We start from the raw sequence: 19,406 nt of genomic DNA on the forward strand, positions 1-19,406 counted from the left end.
TACTCCATCTCTATGTTCTTGGCCAGTCTAGACTGTCAGGGATCTAGGGACAGGATGTATATCTGTTCAAAGTAAGATACATGTAATTTTTATCTTGATCCCTGAGCTCAGTAAATAAAACAGATATAATTGAAATACAATTTTCACAAAATAGTAGATATCATGTAACATGCACTGTGTATTTTCTTCTGAATTCTAGTTTATCTCATAACTAAGTGATGGTGCTTGAAAGCCTTCCTCTAGACTATTTTAAACAAGGTTAGGGACTAAAGTAAAAAGAAATAAGCACATCCTGGTTTAGGATGAGGGGTAACCTTTCCATCACTGTATTCTCTTCTCTGGGAATGGATACCATCGTCATGTACTACCCAATTGTGGCTATTCAGGAAGTACTAGCACTGAATCTAGAAGTAGCTTCTTGGACAGGCAATCAGCCAGGTGTTAAATGAAGACAGCACAACTTGGAAACTCTCTCCAGAATTTCACTGATTAATATTTAGTGAAGTAATCTTTTAATGAAGGGACCCTTATAAATGAATAATAGTATTATGTATTGAAAACAATATAATTCAGCATGTAAAGTGTCTAGGAGCATCTGAGACCTCTCAACTTTGCTAAAGGTAGTCCAGACACATTGTTTTGAAGTTCCTTTTATAATCAATAATTAGGTTTGAGGAAGTAGCTTCCTTAATACTCTGCAGTCTTATGAAACATAACAGCTTTGTGTGTGTAGCCCTGATTACCCAGCAAAAAGGAAATTTATGTGACTTATGTCCCTTATTGCAATCAACATTTCATTTAGGGTAAGATCAACATCTTGAGATATTGATGCAGTTTTAAAAATGTCTTCGTTTAAAATATATTACTTTAGTATTTAATATATTTAAATATATCGGTATATCTTTAGAAAGCAAAGAGCGTGGGTCCTTTGAAAGCCTGATCATGTCATGATCATGTCAGTCCTTGGTTTCAAACCTTCCTGTTCCACTGGCCATGGAAGCCAAAGTCCTTATGACGCCTCCGAGGTTTACCCCAGTCACTTCTTCACCAACAGCATGCCTCCCCCCGCCTCAACTGCTATTGTTCTCCAACCATTTCATTCACCCCAGCCACTCTATTCTGCACATGGGACTCCCCCCTTTATCCCCTTGAGGTCTTTGCTCAAACTCAATGAGGCTTTTCCTGACCATCATTTAAAAAATTTATTTGTTTTTTTATTAGAGAGAGCCGGAGAGCACAAGAGGGAGAGGGAGGAGCGGACTTCCCGCCGGGCAGGGAGGGAGCCCGCCTTGAGGCTTGATTCCAGGACCCTGACATCATGACCGGAGTCCAAAGGCCCACCCCAGGACTGAGCCACCCAGGCGCCCCTCCCTGATCTACCATTTTTTGATGAATGAATGAGTGGAAGAACGAATGGATTGTAACTACTGCCTAACGGTGTGAGGTTGCTCCCAGTGTGTTTTTAAATATATTCCACAGGTAGCCATGATCACGTGAACATCAGCTTTGCTGACCTTAAGCTATGCAGTCTACATCAGAAAGCATACCCTGTAGGTGGAGGCTTCTGGGGACTCAGAATCTCTGGATCTTCAGTTTTGGGGTAGTCACATCAGACCGGCTGACGCTGCGAGGTCCCGGGCCCCGGGAAGGCGAGGCTGCGGGTGGGGATTTCTGCTTCCAGGGAGGATGACGAGGGAGCGCCCAGTCCCCAGCACCGCCTCTGGGGCGCGGGATTCCGGGCGGCGCAGCGCCAGTCCGGCTCGGGGGCTCGCCAAGAGGACCCGCGGGACAGTTTCTGGAAGGATCTCCCGGGGCAACGGTGGCAGCGGAGGGGGCTCTGGAGGCCCGCGGACTGCGGGGGGGTGGGGGGGATGGAGGGCAGGGTGGGGGCGGGGGTGGGGGCCGAGCTCCCGGCGGAGGGTCCCCGCGGCGGGGGCGGGGCGGCGGGGGGGCGGGGCCTAGCTCGGGGCAGGGGCGGGGCCCGGGACGGGGCGGGGCCTAGCTGGGCGGGGGCGGGGCCTAGCTCGGGGCGGGGGCGGGGCCTAGCTCGGGGCAGGGGCGGGGCCTAGCTGGGCGGGGGCGGGGCCGAGCTCGGGGCAGGGGCGGGGCCCGGGACGGGGCGGGGCCTAGCTCGGGCGGGGGCGGGGCCTAGCTCGGGGTAGGGGCGGGGCCTGGGGCGGGGCCTGGGGCGGGGCCTGGGGCGGGGCGGGGCCTAGGTCGGGCGGGGCGGGGCGGGGCCCGCACGGGGGCGCTGCCACCTGCGCGGGGGCGGAGCCAGCGGCCCGGTGTCTCGGGCGCCCCGACGCGCGGGGCCGCGGAGAGCGCGGCACGACCATGCAGGGCGGCGGCGGCATCGAGAACCCGGCTTTCGTCGCCTCCAGCCCGGAGCCCCCGCGCCGCCCGCCGGCGTCGCCCTCCCACGTGGAGGTGTCGGACCTGTCGCCCACCGCCCGGCCGCCGCCCGCGCCGCCCGCGGGGCCCCCGTCGCCCCCGTCGCCGGCCGCAGGCCCCCGTGCCTCCCGAGAGGCGCCCGGGCCCGAGCCGCTGGCCGAGTTTGAGGAGGGGCCGTGCGGGTGCGGGGACTTGCAGCCGCGGAGCCTCCAGCGCTGCAACACGCCTCCGGGCTTCCTGCTCTACTACTGCCTCCTGGCCCTCACGCAAGGTAGTGCGGGCGCCGCCGGGGCGGCCGGGGCGCGGCGGGGGCGAGGGGGCGCGCGGGGCAGGTGCGGGGCGCGCGGCAGGTGCGCGGGGGCGGGGGGGGCAGGTGCACGGGGGGCAGGTGCGCGGGGCGGGGGCAGGTGCGCGGGGCGGGGGCAGGTGCGCGGCAGCCCCGACTGGGGACCTGCGGCCGCCGGCCACCGAAGTGCAGCGGGCGGGGCGCCAGCCGGGGCAGCTCTTCCTCAGTAGCGACTTTTCACACTGGCCGTACGACTCCCCCCCCTCCCCCCTTTTTGCGTTTCTGTTCTACCTCAGTTTCCCCGATTCGATTCCTTCCAGGAAGGTCGAAATTACCGGAGCCTCGGCTTGGGAATGGTCGGTTTACACTTGGGGTAACCGTTCTGTGCGACGGCCGCCTATCGATTTAGCTAAAACTCCTCGCTAAAGGGATATTCGTTTATTTACTTATTTTGGGTGTGTGTGTAAATCTATTGTTTCTGGAAAGGAAGGGTCAATTTGCAGGGGGGGTAGGGTAGTTGGGGAAGGGGCTCGGGGGCAGCGTTCGTGCTTCGCGAGTGTTTAGGTTGAGGCGTGAGCGGAGGTGCAGGTGCAGGTGCAGGTGCAGGTGCAGGTACAGCCACAGCCCCGGGATGTTCAAGCAGAGGCTGCAGACCTCGCGGAAAGGCGAGGCTTCTGAAACGCGGAGCTGGGCAGGATCTGTTTTGTTCCGGGAGCTCCTTTAGGGTCCCTTGGGAGTGACGGATAAAGTCCACGTTTATACCCTTGGGAGTTTGCGGTCTACACCTGGTTTGGAGGAGTGAGTGGTAGAGGAGGAGCGGCTCCCGGGAAAGAAAGCCTCGAGAAGGTGCAGGTGTTGCTGAGTTGCCTGATGCACGGGGTCAAAGAAAGAAACGGGCAGGTGCCCTAAGGTGACAGACCCGAGGAGAGGGGGTACCAGATGGAGCACCCTGAAGGAAATAAATGCTGCAACTCAGAATCTGATGGCCTGTAGATTTTCTTGGGTCAATGGAACCCTAGTTTCAAAGTATTTGGTTAAAGAGGCTACCCAGAGCTGATTGGAAGAAAAGTCATCCGGGAAATAGTTTTGGGGAGAGGGAGGAGTTGGAGATGCTCTTTTTTATTTTATTTTATTTTATTTTATTTTATTTTATTTTATTTTATTTTATTTTATTTTATTTTATTTTATTATTTTTTATTTTATTTTATTTTATTTTTATTTTACTTTATATTTTATTTTATTTCATTATTTTATTTAATTTTATTTATTTTATTTTATTTTATTATTTTTTGGAGACACTCTTTTTAAAAGATTAACAGAAGAGTAAATCTAAATACATTCTCTCTCTTCTTATTCCTGCTCCCCTTACTCAGGGCCCCTCGCTATTGCACATATAGATTAAGGAAGTTAACGTTGGTTGCAAGTCAACTGCAGCTCTTCTGCCAACGATTGCTTTGAGCCAAGAAGTTATTTCCCTTTCCACCTCTCTGGTCCCCACGCAAGTTCGCCTTCTCTCAATGCCTTGGTCTTAGTTGTCCAAAATCTGTGGTGAGACATTTCAGTGCCAAAGGAATGCAAAGTTCAAAGAAGTTGGACACACGTAAACTTTGTCTTACCTTAAAACATATTCTTAAATTTCTGTGTTCCAGAATACATGATTTGTTCCAGAGCACTTCCATGTAATATAAAATAAGATTATTAGCAAAGGTTATTGGCACTCCTAGAAAACTGTGCCCCTTAGCCACTAGCTGCATCTACCCAGAGGCTCCCAATTTAAGAAGCATAATCCTAGATGAAGGTGACCCAATAAGTTCTTGTTTCAGTTTAAAGTTGAATTATTACCATCTAAGTTTGGATCATTACCACGTTTCTCAGACATGATCCTTGGGAGGTCCATTTCCATGGTATATTAAGAAGCATTTGATTGGGGAAAAACAAAAACCCCAAACGTGTCAGGGTAGTTTACTTAACTCAGAATTTCTCAAAGATAAACAGGATTTCTCTTAGCACCTTACCTTCTAACATGCGTCCTATTTTCATATATGTACAATAGAGACATGTAGTATGCAATATTTCATGAAATTCCTTTTTAAAAGGGAGAGTTCTTAGAACTTCTGTAACAGAATTCAGAGTGGTATGCTTAGGCTTAAAATGCTATCCACGCCCCCCCCCCCCCCAAGAGTTTATAAGTTTACTTAGAGAAGTTTTATCATAACTGAGTTTTTCATGATGGACCTGTAATCAGTATAGCAAGTGTGTTGGAGAGTTGATTTTTTTGGGGGGGTGGGGTGGGGAGGAGGTGATTTTCATAATCTTAGGTAAATTTATCTCATAAGCGTGCCATTCCCAGGTACATTAGACACTTTACTTTTAAATTTCAAGAATCACAAATTGGCTTTTGACTTATTAAACTGGCATACAAGTAAAATCATGAAAAAAAAAGTAAAATCCTGTTAGGACTTTTAGAATTTATTATATCAATTTTCTTGACATATATTCCAGTTACAATCTTGATAAAGCAAAGTTTAAAGAGGATATAGAAATCATGGCTTGTGTGTACTCTGTTAAGGAATGAATGAAAATGCATGATATCTTCTTAAGTAAATGGGTAACTAGTTAAAAACTGTATTTTGATCCAATGCTTTTTATTTTCAATTTATAATGATGTTTAAACTCCTGTAAATTTAACGGAGGGGATATTTTTGTTAAGCCACTCACAGTTAGATTTCCAGCTTTACCTTGTGTACCTTGTATTTTCCATCAGAGTTGTAATTAGCAATGAAGTGTATATTTTTAATTTTTTTTGCATATGATTTAGACTGCCAGTGGTTGAAATGACTTAGATAGCGTGTGTTTATTTTTGCTCTCAGATCTTTTAAACTATAATTTTCATGTCTATAAAAGTGTTAGAGGAAAAGAGGTGTGAGAGCTCAATTTCACCTTTCATAAGACTAAGTGAAGCATCTCTAGTTATATATAAACATGTTTAATAATTGAACAACCTGGGACACAATTGGGCGTTACTTTAATGACCTCTTGAGTCCCTTGAACTTTTTATACTCTTCTGGGTGAGGTGTATGAGAGTATGCTACTCTTGGAGTCTCTCTAGTGAACTGGACTCATGATTTTTTATTTGTCATATAGAGAAAAAATGAACTTAGCTACAATTTAGTATGTGGTAAGCATCGATTTTATGGACACTTGAAAATTCACAAGTATACCATTTAAAAGCAAACTGATTTTTAAGGAAGTATGTTTGCATTGCTAGCCTTGAAACTTTGAGACTTTCAGAATTGGTACATTAACAACAACAACAAAAAAATCAAAATAAATTCATAGCCAAACTTCAGTTGCAACCAAATGTTAGTATGCTGTGTTAAAAATTGTAACCCATATGGTAAAGTTAATAAAAATCACCCACTTATGTTTTCTTTTCTCTCTTTTTAGGTGTTGTAGTAAATGGCCTCGTAAATATTAGCATTTCCACTATTGAGAAGCGCTATGAAATGAAGAGTTCTCTGACGGGCCTGATATCATCAAGCTATGATATCTCATTCTGTTTGTTATCTTTATTTGTGTCATTCTTTGGCGAAAGAGGACACAAACCAAGATGGCTTGCATTTGCATCCTTTATGATAGGACTGGGAGCCCTTGTATTTTCAATGCCAAAATTTTTTAGTGGAAGATACCAATTGGGGTCTTTTTTTGAAGGTAAGTTCCTGTTTTGTTTTCGTTTTAATTTAAGAAGTATTGTAAAATAAGGCTTTTAACTCTGTATTCCAACTACTTTGTACAGGTCAGTAGGGTACAGACTTCGTCTCCTCCACTGCTTACTGCTTTGTTTTGATGTGAATTGTGTAAAATAGGAGATTATCGAGAATGCATTATTCAGAATTTATTCGCATTATTAATCCTTTGAAACTCATTCCCCAAATTACGCACAGTCCTCCTCAAAAAGCAATGATCGATTTTGTTTGTGCTTGTAACCTCATTGGGGTTCTAAGACCTATAGACTTCCCCTTTGTGGTTTTATTTGCTGAGCTTACAGGTCTGCCCCTGGACATGTTGATTCCTGATTCCTGAGTTAAAGAGAGGTGAAATTTATAGGAGAACTAAGTTTCCCTAGAAACTGAAGCTAGCTGTACTTATGACTGTAGTTTAGAGACTCAGAACTTCATGAGTTATCTAATGTGTTGCTCTGGTTAGTTGAGAAGTACATTATTCAAAGACTCAAAAGGAAATTTGACTGTATTTCTACTCCTCCTCCCTGCCAAAGAATCATTTTTAATGGGAAAACAATTACATAGAGCCAGAGAGATATGCTAATGAAGTCCTTAACATTTTTATTGTCTTTCCTGGGACTATTAATAGCAAATATTGAGAAAAAGAGAGCTATAAAATGAACTTTTCAGGAGTTAGGTAAGTGAAGAAAAGGCTTAGGGTAAGAAGAAAGGAGAATTGAGGCCTGCCGCAATATAGGCATTCTTTTTAAAAGGTTAAGGTTGTTACATTTGTGAGTTTTAATATTGAAAACTAATATTTGTTGTGCCCAAGATCGCAAATCCAAGAAACCACCAAGGAGCCGACACCGATGCAAACACACGAGGGTTTATTTACAAGCTCAAGCTTGGGTCCAAGTGTATCCGACACAGCGGAGCAGGGACTTGGATCCCGAAGTGGGTTACAGCTGGGTTTTTTATAGGCTGGTCTAGGGGACCTCCAGAAGGGATGGAAGAATTCTAAGATGGGACTTTCTACCATGGGCTTGGGCTCTGTTGTCTTTCTGATATGGGATTACCTGCCGAGGACATTGAGGACATTCTGCGCTTTTTCCCCTTAAAGTTCAGCTCTTATTCACAGGGGCCTAAGATGGCTGTACTTGTGCTAATGGTAAACTTTAGGTGGGATGGCCTTAATTTTTCTCGGCCTCCACATATTAATGTGTTAAAATTCCTTTTTATTTAAAGATTTTATTTATTTACTCATGAGAGAGACATAAAGAGTGGCAGAGACGTGGGCAGAGGGAAAAGCAGGCTCCCTGGGAGGAGCCTGATGTGGGACTTGATCCCAGGACCCTGGGATCATGGGATCATGACCTGAGCCAAAGGCAGATGCCCAGGTGCCCCTAAAGTGTTAACATTCCTAAGACCAACTTCCAAATTATAGAATGACAACAAATAGGAAAATATTTTTAACAACTTAACAATAATATTTTTAACAATTATGCAGTGTGGTTTTGGGAGTATGCTTATTAGGTAAGCTGACTTTATTTTGGAAATAGAAATAGAATATGCAAGCAAATAGGACCAATAGAGGTTTTTTTAAAATTTATATTTATTTATTTATTTATTTTCCAATAGAGGGTGTTTTCAAAGTGTGGTAGACTTTGGAGTACATGAGATAAGGAAAGTATGTTATCAGTGGAAAGATCACTTCTATAGATTCTAGTACATTATCTAAGATCGGACAAGATTTTGTAAGGCCAATGTCACATAATTTCATTGGAGGTAGTTTTAGGAACAAGGCACACTAGGTTTTAGTAAGACACCTCTGAAATTCAACAGTAAAGTAAAATCTAAACTTGAGTCTGTCACATAAGAAACATGATACCAATTCCATGATAGCGAAAATACCGTGTTTTTAGCATTTATGTGGTAATCTTTGTACTAAATCAAAGTCCTCACTCTTGCGGTTGATCATATGCCTTACTTGTTCTTTAACTATATGAACTTTGATAAAATCTCTGACTCTAACCAAAAACATAACACCTGTTCGAGTACTAAAGCCTGATCTTCCTTCAGCAATCTTCCTAGCTTCATGTCTTTGCTGTACACACTTTGAATTGCAGCTAATCTGAACAATTTCTATTTCCCAATGGGAAATGACCACAAATTAAGGTGTGTGAATGGGGGCTAGAGATAAAGCCAAGAAGATTGCTAAAACCAGGTCACAAACTTTTAGTACATTATGGTGTACTCTGCAAGTTTTCATTAAGTTCCATTTGATATGTCTTAGTGATATTTTTTATTACTTTACTTGAAGTTGATTAGATAGAGGGATTGGCTAATATGTGAGGTTTTTAGTCTACATTAGACTCATAATTTAAATAATAGCTTATCATCGGCAAATGGAAATCAAAACTCATACAATGAATATTTATTGATACAGACTGTACATGGTGTAATAAAACAATAAAAACAGTTACATGCCATTAGGATTTTATGCAGTAGTGGGAAGAAATACAAAGTTGATAAGCAAATAAACAAGATATTTGAAGATTAAGGGAACAAATAATATGGAGTAATAGGGTATAAAAGGGAAGATATGTAGACAAAGGAAGGCCGTTGTGATAATAACTGGATAACGAGGACCCACTTTTCAAAGATGCTTTCCAGGCTGGAGAAAAGCATAATATAGGGCCTTGGAGGAGGAAAGAGCTTGGTAGGTTTTAGGAATCATCACTTTGGCCAGCATGACCAAAGCAAGGGGAGGACATGGCATGAGATGAATTTAGAGAGATAGGTAGACACCAGCATGAGGGATTAACATTTTCCTTTAAGTGCAGTGGGAAGTCATGAGAAAGTTTTCCTTTTATTTTTTAAAAAATATTTTTTTTATTTGAGAGAGGGCAGGAAGCACATGATCGGCGGTGGGGGTGTGTGTGTGTGGAGGGTGGGCCGAGGGAGAGGGAGCAGCAGACTCCCCACTGAACAGGGAGCTCAACTACTGACTACTACTATGCACAGGGCTCTTCCCAGGACCCCAAGATCATGACCTGAGCAGAAGGCAGATACTTAATGAACTGAGCCGCCCAGGAGCCCAGAGAAAGAGAAAGTTTTCCATAGGAAAGTGCATGATCTTATGTTTCAGAATGATCATTTTAGCTTCTTTTGTTCTGAAGAATGAGAGTAAATGGGAGAAAATCAGCTAGGAGGTTTTTACTAGAGTCCAGGTGAGAGATAAAGGTAGTCAGACTGGGTTGGTATCAGTAGGGATCTAAAGGAGTGACTGATTCTCAATATATTTTCAAGGACAAAGAGATAGGACTTTTTGGTAGATTGATTACAGAAGAGGAGTGATTAATGACTCCTTGGTATTTGGCTTGACCAACTGGGGCCATTCACTAGAATGTAGAAGAATGGCATTAGGGGTGGAAGTTGAGAAATCAGGTTTGGAATTAGTGTGAACTGCGTATTATATATATGTTGTAATATATGTTTTTGAACATAACATGTTTATATAAGTGTACGAATTACTCTTTAGTTTTCATTCCTAGAAGTGCTCAAATTGGGTTTGAAGGGCTTCCTCATTCTAATTTTTGGTAGATAATGCCACATTGACTTTTAGGAAGCGATGGTACTCTCTCAGAGTCAATATGTAAAAATGCCTCGTTGCTATTTTGAATTTTTGCATTTTTTTCCCTTGAAGGTTTTCTTTAATATATAGGTATTTACAATATAGCAGATACAAAACTCAGGACTGAAACCACATTACATATCTAAAGAAAGGAACCCAGGTATTTGGAAACAGAAGGAATGCTAAATATCATAAATACCTGCTTTTACAATGTAGAACCTTAGGACAAGCTGTGAAGTGAGTGATTCATACTGATTTCATAGAGAGTTCAATAATAGCTAAAACTAACTGTAGTTTTTATGCCTTGTTTAATGTTTTTAAATTTTTATTTCTCATAGGTTTATTAACTACATTGAACAGTTTCAATATTTTTATGAATTTATTCATTTTGAAGTGTTTACATATTGCATGATTATTTTTATGAATTTAAACCATTTCCCCCCAATTTTAAATAGCCATTATAATAATCTGTACTTTTCTTTTTCTTTTTTTTTTAATTTTTATTTATTTATGATAGTCACAGAGAGATAGAGAAAGAGGCAGAGACACAGGCAGAGGGAGAAGCAGGCTCCATGCACCGGGAGCCCGACGTGGGATTCGATCCCGGGTCTCCAGGATCGCGCCCTGGGCCAAAGGCAGGCGCCAAACCGCTGCGCCACCCAGGGATCCCTAATCTGTACTTTTCTTAAAAACATATAATAACGTGGGACGCCTGCGTGGCTTAGTCGATTAAGCGTCTGCCTTCAGCTCAGGTCATGATCCCAGAATCCTGAGATCTAGCCCCACATCCAACTCCTTGCTCAGTAGAGAGTGTACTTCTTCCTCTGCCCCTCTCCCTCTCTACTCCCTTCCCCTCAACTCTCTTTCTCAAATACATAAATAAAATCTTTAAAAATAATAGTAACTTGTCTGTTCAAAAACGTTAATCCACCTTTGCATATTTTAGACTCTATAACTAAAATTCTTAGTGATTTGTTCAAGTCTAAGAAGAGTGTGTAAGAAAACTGGAGATCAGTGGGAAAAGGAAACAAAGGAGTTGAAAACTTTCTGTAAATAAATTAGAAACAAGGGCATGTACAATCTTGTTAGGTAATATAAAATAAATAACCCAAAGAGCCTCACACTAAGAAATCATTTTATTAGTTGAAGTTGTACATGTAATTTAATTTGAAAAGGACATTGAGAGAGTTAGTGTTTTCCTTTATGTGCTTTTTTGTTGTTGTTTGAACTTGAGAAAAGTCAGAGCTCAGTTTGGATGAAATATCTCTGTAAGAGGAGATCAAGGTAATATAATATAGTTGGTAAGTAGAGGAAAACAAAATGAAATATGATAAGCATGTATCATTTCCACAGGTGTGAGAAAAACACAAAAGGAGGTCAAGAGTCAGCAAAAGGTAGAAAAGTTGTTTGAAATAGCTTGAATTTTCTATTCTGTAAAAAATAAATTTAAGTAGGTTCAGGAAAGTATTGTTTTAAGGGAAACTTTTATGATTACCTAAGGGTTGGGGTGATTAACTTTGGAGATAATAACATTTATCAAAGGAAGTTTTGGTTGTTATTGGTTACAAAAAAGAAGAAGAATTAAAATTGAGAGAAATGCTTCTCAGGACTAATTTTTATATATGGTAGCCTGAAAATAGAATAGTGTCATAAAATATTTTCAAGTAAATAATATTTGACACTCACTTTTGATATATCAATTTGTTATAACATGTTTTAATATAACTTTAAGATATTGTAAACATGTGAAAGTAGATCTTTACCACATAACATTTTGTTTTCATCCAACCACTTTTTAATTCCTTGTGAATGAGTGTTAATTTAATGGTGTGGTGTTATGGACAATAATCTTTTTGTCTCTTTGAGACTTTGCGAGGGTGGGGGTCATTAGTAAATACTTAGAAATTACGGAGAAGTAATTACTAAGTCCAGTGAAACTCTTTTTCCCTGTTGACCAATAATTGGATAACTTTTTCTAAGTTGTATTATTTTCACGTTTCTCTTTTCCATTCCTTCCCCTCAGGAAAAGATAGCTCTCAACACTTTCCATTTGCTTCAACACTAAATTTCTAATGTTTTAGATTGGTATTTCAGGAAGAATTCTGTACCAAAGGATGTTTGCTAAGCAAGGTGACTATTAAAATGTTGAGCTAGGAAAATAATTAGCTTGGGATTCAATATATGATTTAATTTTAGTTACTATTTTGTATTTTATCTTCTTTCATAAGGATTTTTTTTAATATGGAATACGTGCCTTGATTGGAGAAGACATAGGGCCAAGAATCTTCTAATTTTACAATCGCTAACTTAATACAGTGTACTTTAATTTCACTGAGCCTCTGAGTGTCCTTCTTTCTTAATATTCCTTCTTCCTTATAAAAAATCAGTTTTATTTTTCTTATATTTCAATTTTATTATAACAAATGAATAAAAAGCAAAAAGATATCTTAGAGATACAATGATGTAATAAAACAAATGATTCAAAAGAGTTATAAATTCTATACATACAATAAAAGAGCTAGAATTAAGTTTTAGGGGTAGTCAGTGCTCCAGATGAAACTAGCACAGTTTTTAATATTCAAGGCACTTTCGTCTTCCCCAAATTTCTTTTTTTTTTTTTTTTTTTTTTAAATTTTTATTTATTTATGATAGTCACACAGAGAGAGAGAGAGGCAGAGACACAGGCAGAGGGAGAAGCAGGCTCCATGCACCGGGAGCCCGACGTGGGATTCGATCCCGGGTCTTCAGGATCGCGCCCTGGGCCAAAGGCAGGCGCTAAACCGCTGCGCCACCCAGGGATCCCTCGTCTTCCCCAAATTTCCTGGATTATATGAGTTACCCTGGATGCTTGCTACCATCATTTAATGCCCCTTGGGGATCCTGATTCAGCAAGTCTGGAGGACTCAGGATTTTATTTTATTTTTTTAAAGCTACCCAGGTTATCAGTCCATTTGAGGAAACATATGTCCAAATTGGTGCTTAATTATTTTTGTAAAGTCTCAGCTGTGGACATAGAGGTTACTTTTCATTTCAGGATTATTGCTTTATAAATTCCTTTAAAATAGAAGTCTCACAACTGTCATGGAATACTAGATACTTTAATGTATCCAGTTTTGTTGGACTTCAAATGACCACACTTCTAAAATAGAGGAAACTAAGAGAGAAAATTAAGTAGGAAGGCATGTGTCAGTGACATGTTAGCACAAACTCATTTCTGCTCAGAGCTATAATTTGTAGATAGAGATTTATAAGTGCATGCCCTTGAGCAAAAGAATATAATGTCTCAGCATTTCCCAAGTATGATCTGCAGAGCACAGTTTCTGAAGCTATTTAAAATATATTAAAAAAAATAAAATATATTAAAAATATGTTCCATGGTTCAATGAGTTTGGGAAAATGGAAGTTAAGTGTCTCTGATGCATCTCTGTAAAAGTTGATGCAGTTTGTGAATCTTTAGCTAGAGGATGTGATATGTACCAAAAGACCCCACTGTTAACGCTTGCCTCCTTTACTCTGCTTCTACTGCTCACTTTATGTTTTCTGCTCCAGAGAAGTGTTTTGGAGAACAGGCTTTGGGAATTCTGTTTCATGCTGTCTTATATGGTTTTGAAAGGCTGTGTTGAATTTAGAAACTTCATTACGACCAGCATTAGCACAGCCTGTGTTGGATGGTAGGAGTTCAACAAAGGTTTGTTGAGTTGTCAAATATATTAATGAATGAATGGATCCTTTCAGCGAAAGCATAGTAGGAGTCTAATGACTTCCCTTCCACAGAAGGCAGTAAGAGTAGTTAATGTCAGATAGAGGCAGTTTGGATGCTCTGTTCACATTTTAATATAAACTGGGCCTAAAGAGTAATGGGGAGTTTTTCTTTTTCTGTCTTTCTTTCTTTCTTTCTTTCTTTCTTTCTTTCTTTCTTTCTTTCATTGGCCACTGAATTGGGGGGAATTGTGTTATCAGAGGTATCAGAGGCAAAGCATTGACGGTCTTTATGGGTGAGATTTGGGATCTGAAAAATTTGCAGTGTGGAAAAAGGAAGCTAAAACGAGAAGCATATTCAGAAATAGTAACACAATGCTTTGATACTCTACTTTTGTTTTTTGGTCTTAATTGCTTGCTAAACTGTTGATTTCGCTGTGTAGCTACCATGCTTCTAAGGTGATGCTAAAATGGCAGAGTGATTTGATAGACTATTTAGTAGTGATTACCTTTATTTGCTTTCATGTATAAAATAAAAGGAAATGCTCTGATAAGGCATTCAAGTCGACCATAGGCATAGTTGTGTCTTACTGGTATACTGTATGGGAGGTAATTATTAAGCAATGCTTTTTGTCGCTTCCTCAGAAAGGTTGGTAAGAATGTGGTTTGTGGCAAGAAAGAAATGAGGAAATTCTATTTTTAAAGTCACTGTTCTTAAAAATGCATCAATTAGCCATTGTGTGTTTTAATGTATTTTTCCCTTTATTTTAATACTATGAGCACATCACATTGAGTAGAAGTATGCAGCAGTTGAGCAGGAATATTAGGGTCAAAGCTGAATTTAAATTTTTGCTTGAATGTGGTGTGATAGAACTGTGTGGCCCTGGACAAGCTTTACTATAAATTATGATGATGATAATAACTCCTACCTCATAGGAGACTGTACACATACAGTGATAAAGCAGTGCCTGGTGCATGGTAAGTGCTCATTAAATGGTAGCAATGAATAATAATAATCTCATGATTATTAAGTAATGGCTATTTAAGTAATGGAGATTTTTGTGTGAACATAGTTCTCATTTCTCTAGGTTGGATGCCCAGGAGTAAAGCAACTGGGTCATGTAATGGTTCAAGATTTTTTTTTTTTTTTTGAGAACTGTTTAAGATAGCAAAAACTATCTTTCTTGGTTTGTTTAGTTATTAACAGTGATAGTTACAAAATCATATGAACAACTAAAAATTTTTCAAAATGATATTTTTTTTTTTGGTCAGTGTCACTTGATATTGGTAAATCTCTAAAGTCTGGCTCAACACTTCCAAAATAATATATTTAGGGAGTGTTTTAGCTATATTCTTAGGTGGTAAGAAAATAAATTTGGTATAGCTCAGCTTAAATGAATCTACTCAAAATACTATACTAAAATATTATTTTTTAAATAGTCAAAGTGCTTCTTTATCCTTTTTTATCTAATTTTAAACATGGTACATCCTTTGCAGGCCCTTCAGAAGATTAAAACCAAACAAAACCAAAAAGAAATGGGATAAAAGGGGGAAAATGGCATAAATGCAACTAGAAAGGAAGGAAGTAAATTTTCATAACACAAGTTAGGATTACCCACTGCTGATATTGTTTAGCCTTCTTAATGTATATATATGTTTATATACATATTCATAAATAGTCACATATTATACACATGCTTAAATTACACAGTCATTAACACATACTCATGCACACTCACATCCACATCGTCTTACCAACATTTATACATCTTACATCACATTTATACATTATGCATTTAAATGTACATTTTAAGGAAACATCATTTTGAATTTTTAGATACCTACTTTTTGTTTAAGAATATATATTGGACATGGTTATGTTAAAAAACAGTTGCAAAATATTTATGCTTTTATATTCATTTTAATAAATAGCCTATTTAATCAGCCCTCTTTTGTTGTGTTTTTTATTAACACATTTTTTCTGGTTAGAGAAGACATATGGATCATTGCGGACAATTTGGATAATACTAAGAAATAGAGGAAAAAGCAATTCATTATTTTTTCTCAAGGAAAGCAATGTTGAGAATGTTAATGTTTTTAGTGTGCCTATTTCTTATAGAGTTAATATATTTTGTATAATTTGTAACCTTTGAGCATTCTTATTCTTGCATAACATTCCATTTTAAACTTTAACCATTCTCATAAAGTTGAGTATTTATATTTAAAAAGTTTTTTATTGTAAATTACCTCATGCTAACATTGTTACATTTAAAGATTTTACTATATTTTGGTAATTGGGCAGTATATAACATTTTGTAATTGGCTTTTTCACTCAGAATAATTCTGTAAAAACTCATCGGAGTTGTGTTTATCAATTGTTCATTCCTTTTTATTGCTAATTACTAAGTAGTTCATTTTATGGATGTATTATGCATGGTTTGTTTAACAATTCACCTATGAAAGGACATCTTAGCTGATCCGTTGTTTGGCTGTTACAAATAAAGTTATGAACATTTGTACAGATTTTTGTGTGAACATAGTTCTCATTTCTCTAGGTTGGATGCTCAGGAGTAAAACAACTGGGTCATGTAATAGTTCAGTTTTTTTTTGTTTTTGTTTTTGTTTTTGTTTTGAGAACAGTTAAACTATTTTCCAGAGAGACTATACCATTTTATAGCCCACCAGCAAAGAATGAGTGATCCCATCCTTGCCATCCTTTGATGCCGTTATTATTTTTTATTTTAGCCATTCTGATAGATTGCAATGAAATCTCACTGTGGCTTCAACTTGCATTTTCCTGATATCTGATGATGTTGAGCATCTTTGCTCATGCTCATTTGCCATCTGTTTAACCTTGATGTAATGTCTGTTCATGTTTTTTGCCCATTTCCTAACCAGATAGTTTAATTTTTACTGTTGAATTTCGAAAGCTGCTTATATATTCTAAGTCCTAGATCTTTGTCAGATAGATGATTTGCAAATATTTTCATCTAATATGTAGCTTATCTTTTCTTACTTTTAACAGGGTTTTTTTTCACAAGACCAAAAGTTTTAATTTTGAAGTTCAGTTTATCAATTTTTCCTTTGATGGATTTCATTTTTGTTGTCAAGTCTGAGAATTCTATACCTAGTACTAGATCCTAATGGGTTTCTATTTTTTTTTAAATGTTAATAAGTTTTTCATCTGTGATATATTTTGAATTTTGACTCTCTTTATATTCCTGTTAGCACTAGCACTAATTTTTTTCCTTTAATAATCCAAACACATAAGAAATGTATTTGTCACAATAATCAGACTGATTGGAAAGGGGAAAATACATAGCAGTCACTAGTTCAGAGAAATCTTGAGATCCCACTAGGAAGATGTTATGCTTGTTCCTTGAGTAAACCTGCTTCTTGGGAGCGTCTCAGTGTTCTCTGTTGGTCCTTTTTATCGTCTTTGGCTATATTCGAAGAGGGCAAATGGAGAATATACTCCTTGGATGGTTAGAATCTGTAGTAGCCTATTTCTTACCTATAGAAATTTGGGAGCTAATGGTCATTTTCATACTCATTCAGTCATATTCTCCCGAGAAGAGGCTAGTGGTTCATTTGGTAGTATAACTGTTTTAAAAACCAGCTTGTTATCTAATTGTTTCAGGTATATGTGCCAATTACCACACTCCTAGTTTTGTTGTATGTCTTATCTTTCTTAACCTCATGACTCTCTCTGGACTTAATTAAGCATATTGGACTAATGGGAGAGCCATACCCTTAGGTACTTCTCTCTAAGCTACATTTTCCAATTAAAAGTATTTGCTTGGTACTATCTTAATTCATTTAATGGGTATTAACAATGAGTATGGCCAGAGCCTTGTTTTTCTCCATGCCACAGTCTGTTTTAATTGACCTTTGTTGCTCAGAGAAGACTTCTGAATTTTATCTTTTATATGATTTGGATGAGAAGCAGTTGTCTCTTCCACCTCTAATCATCCTATCGCCTTTCATTCCATCCAGAATACTTTGCACAGACCCACTGGCCACCCACAATGTCATTACTGTCTGTTATTTGAGTTATTGGAAGAGGTCAGAAAGGCAATGTCCCATAAAGCTCTGTAGCATGTTAAAATGTATTATTTAAAAAAAGAGTTTCAGCATTGAGAAATGCACCATCGTTCAACATATTATCTGGCATTGGGTAGACAGTTGGTAGATACTTGTTGAATTGAGAGGGACACTCTCTAAGGCACCGAAGAGCCCATCACATGAAAGAGGGCAGATGGGAAGAAGGAACTGTTTCAAAAAGTTAATAAAAAACCAAACTTACAGGATTTCTTCATTGAAATAATTCTGAGGATCTTGAGTAATACTGAATTGCTCATGGAGTCTCTGGGAATAATGTGAAAAACATTTATTTCTTGAACAATTATCTGTAGCCATGCCATTTTTTTTGTAGATTATATTTCCTATTATCTCCATTTTGTTATCAAGCTGGTCATGTTTCCAATTTCAGTGTTGTAAAAGCAGTTAATTGTTATAATAAAAAGTATTTTACCTGCTTGAGTTTTTAAGAGACTCCGTGGTATTAAGAGGACATAATAACTAAGTCTATTACATTTGCTAAATATGAAGTTTTCCAGGATACAGTTTTTGTGACAGAGTTTTGATTACTGCAAACTGAAACATATTCTCTAGACCTCATGTAGCATTTAAATTTCATTTATTACTGTTTTTAGTCTATGATTTCTGTCCATTGTTTTTCATATTAATTTGTTATATTCTGACATTTCAAATTCATTTTTGGCACTTCTTAATTTCTTTAAAAAATCTTATTACTATAATATTTAGAGCATATATATTTTGTATTTGTCAGGTTTTAATTTTAATTTTTATATTATGTACTACTATTACTACATGAGACTGATTTTTTGGGGGGGAATGCAGGGTTATAATTTGTTCATCATTTTCAGTAGCTACTTTTTCAGTTTTTTTTTTTTTTTAATGAATTGAATTAACACCCAGGATATTTTGCTATGAAATTTAATTCATCATATACTCTTTAAAAAAAAAGATTTTATGTATTTATTTATATATTTATTTGAAAGCAATACACTGAGAGTGAGGTGGGGAGGGGGCAAAGGGAGAGGAAGAGGGAAAGAATCGCCAGCAGACTCTGCGTGGAGTATGGAGCCTGGTACGGGGCTTGATCTCATAATCCCAAGATTATGACCTGAGTCCAAACCAAGAATTGGACGCTTAATGGACTGAGCCACACACATGTGCCGAATCTTACATTCTTATGGTAACCCTTATTTTTTGCAAATTCAAAAAGACTTGTAGGATATAATTTGTACTGGATAGAAACTATGTGGCTGTGCTACCCTTCAGAGGCAAGGTTGGCTCCATTACCCAAGTAAGTTTCAGAGACCGAGTTGACATGTTATAAGTGGGGAAATTCTAAGTCCCATGGACAGAAACCAAAGCCCCCCACAAGTAGGTTTGGAAAGCACAAGTAATTAGGTAGGCAAGCATCTCAGATTTGCATGCTCCTTGTTCTGATTGCCTTGTATATGAATGTAAAGATGTTTTTGCAACTTGTTAATGCTCACTTGAGAATATCCTTTGTGGAAGAAGTTCTCAGGAAGAAAAGATGGTCTGGATAGTGAATGTCACTCAGTGTCTGTGGAATCGTACC

At 38.9% G+C, this 19,406-nt stretch overlaps 1 protein-coding gene across 1 annotated transcript in view; it reads left to right on the top strand.

Moving 5' to 3' along the window:
- The first annotated feature begins 2,259 nt into the window (after nucleotides 1-2,259).
- The window catches only part of SLCO4C1 (solute carrier organic anion transporter family member 4C1), a 78,320-nt gene continuing 61,173 nt past the window's right edge, over nucleotides 2,260-19,406 (top strand). Inside the window, exons 1-2 of the mRNA XM_072736686.1 lie at nucleotides 2,260-2,662; nucleotides 6,125-6,388. Of these exons, the coding sequence (XP_072592787.1) occupies nucleotides 2,335-2,662; nucleotides 6,125-6,388 (592 nt within the window). The 5' untranslated portion in view covers nucleotides 2,260-2,334. The remainder of the gene's footprint in view (nucleotides 2,663-6,124; nucleotides 6,389-19,406) is intronic.

The sequence above is a fragment of the Vulpes vulpes genome, chromosome 14 (assembly GCF_048418805.1).
Source record: "Vulpes vulpes isolate BD-2025 chromosome 14, VulVul3, whole genome shotgun sequence".
Taxonomy (NCBI): Eukaryota; Metazoa; Chordata; class Mammalia; order Carnivora; family Canidae; genus Vulpes; species Vulpes vulpes.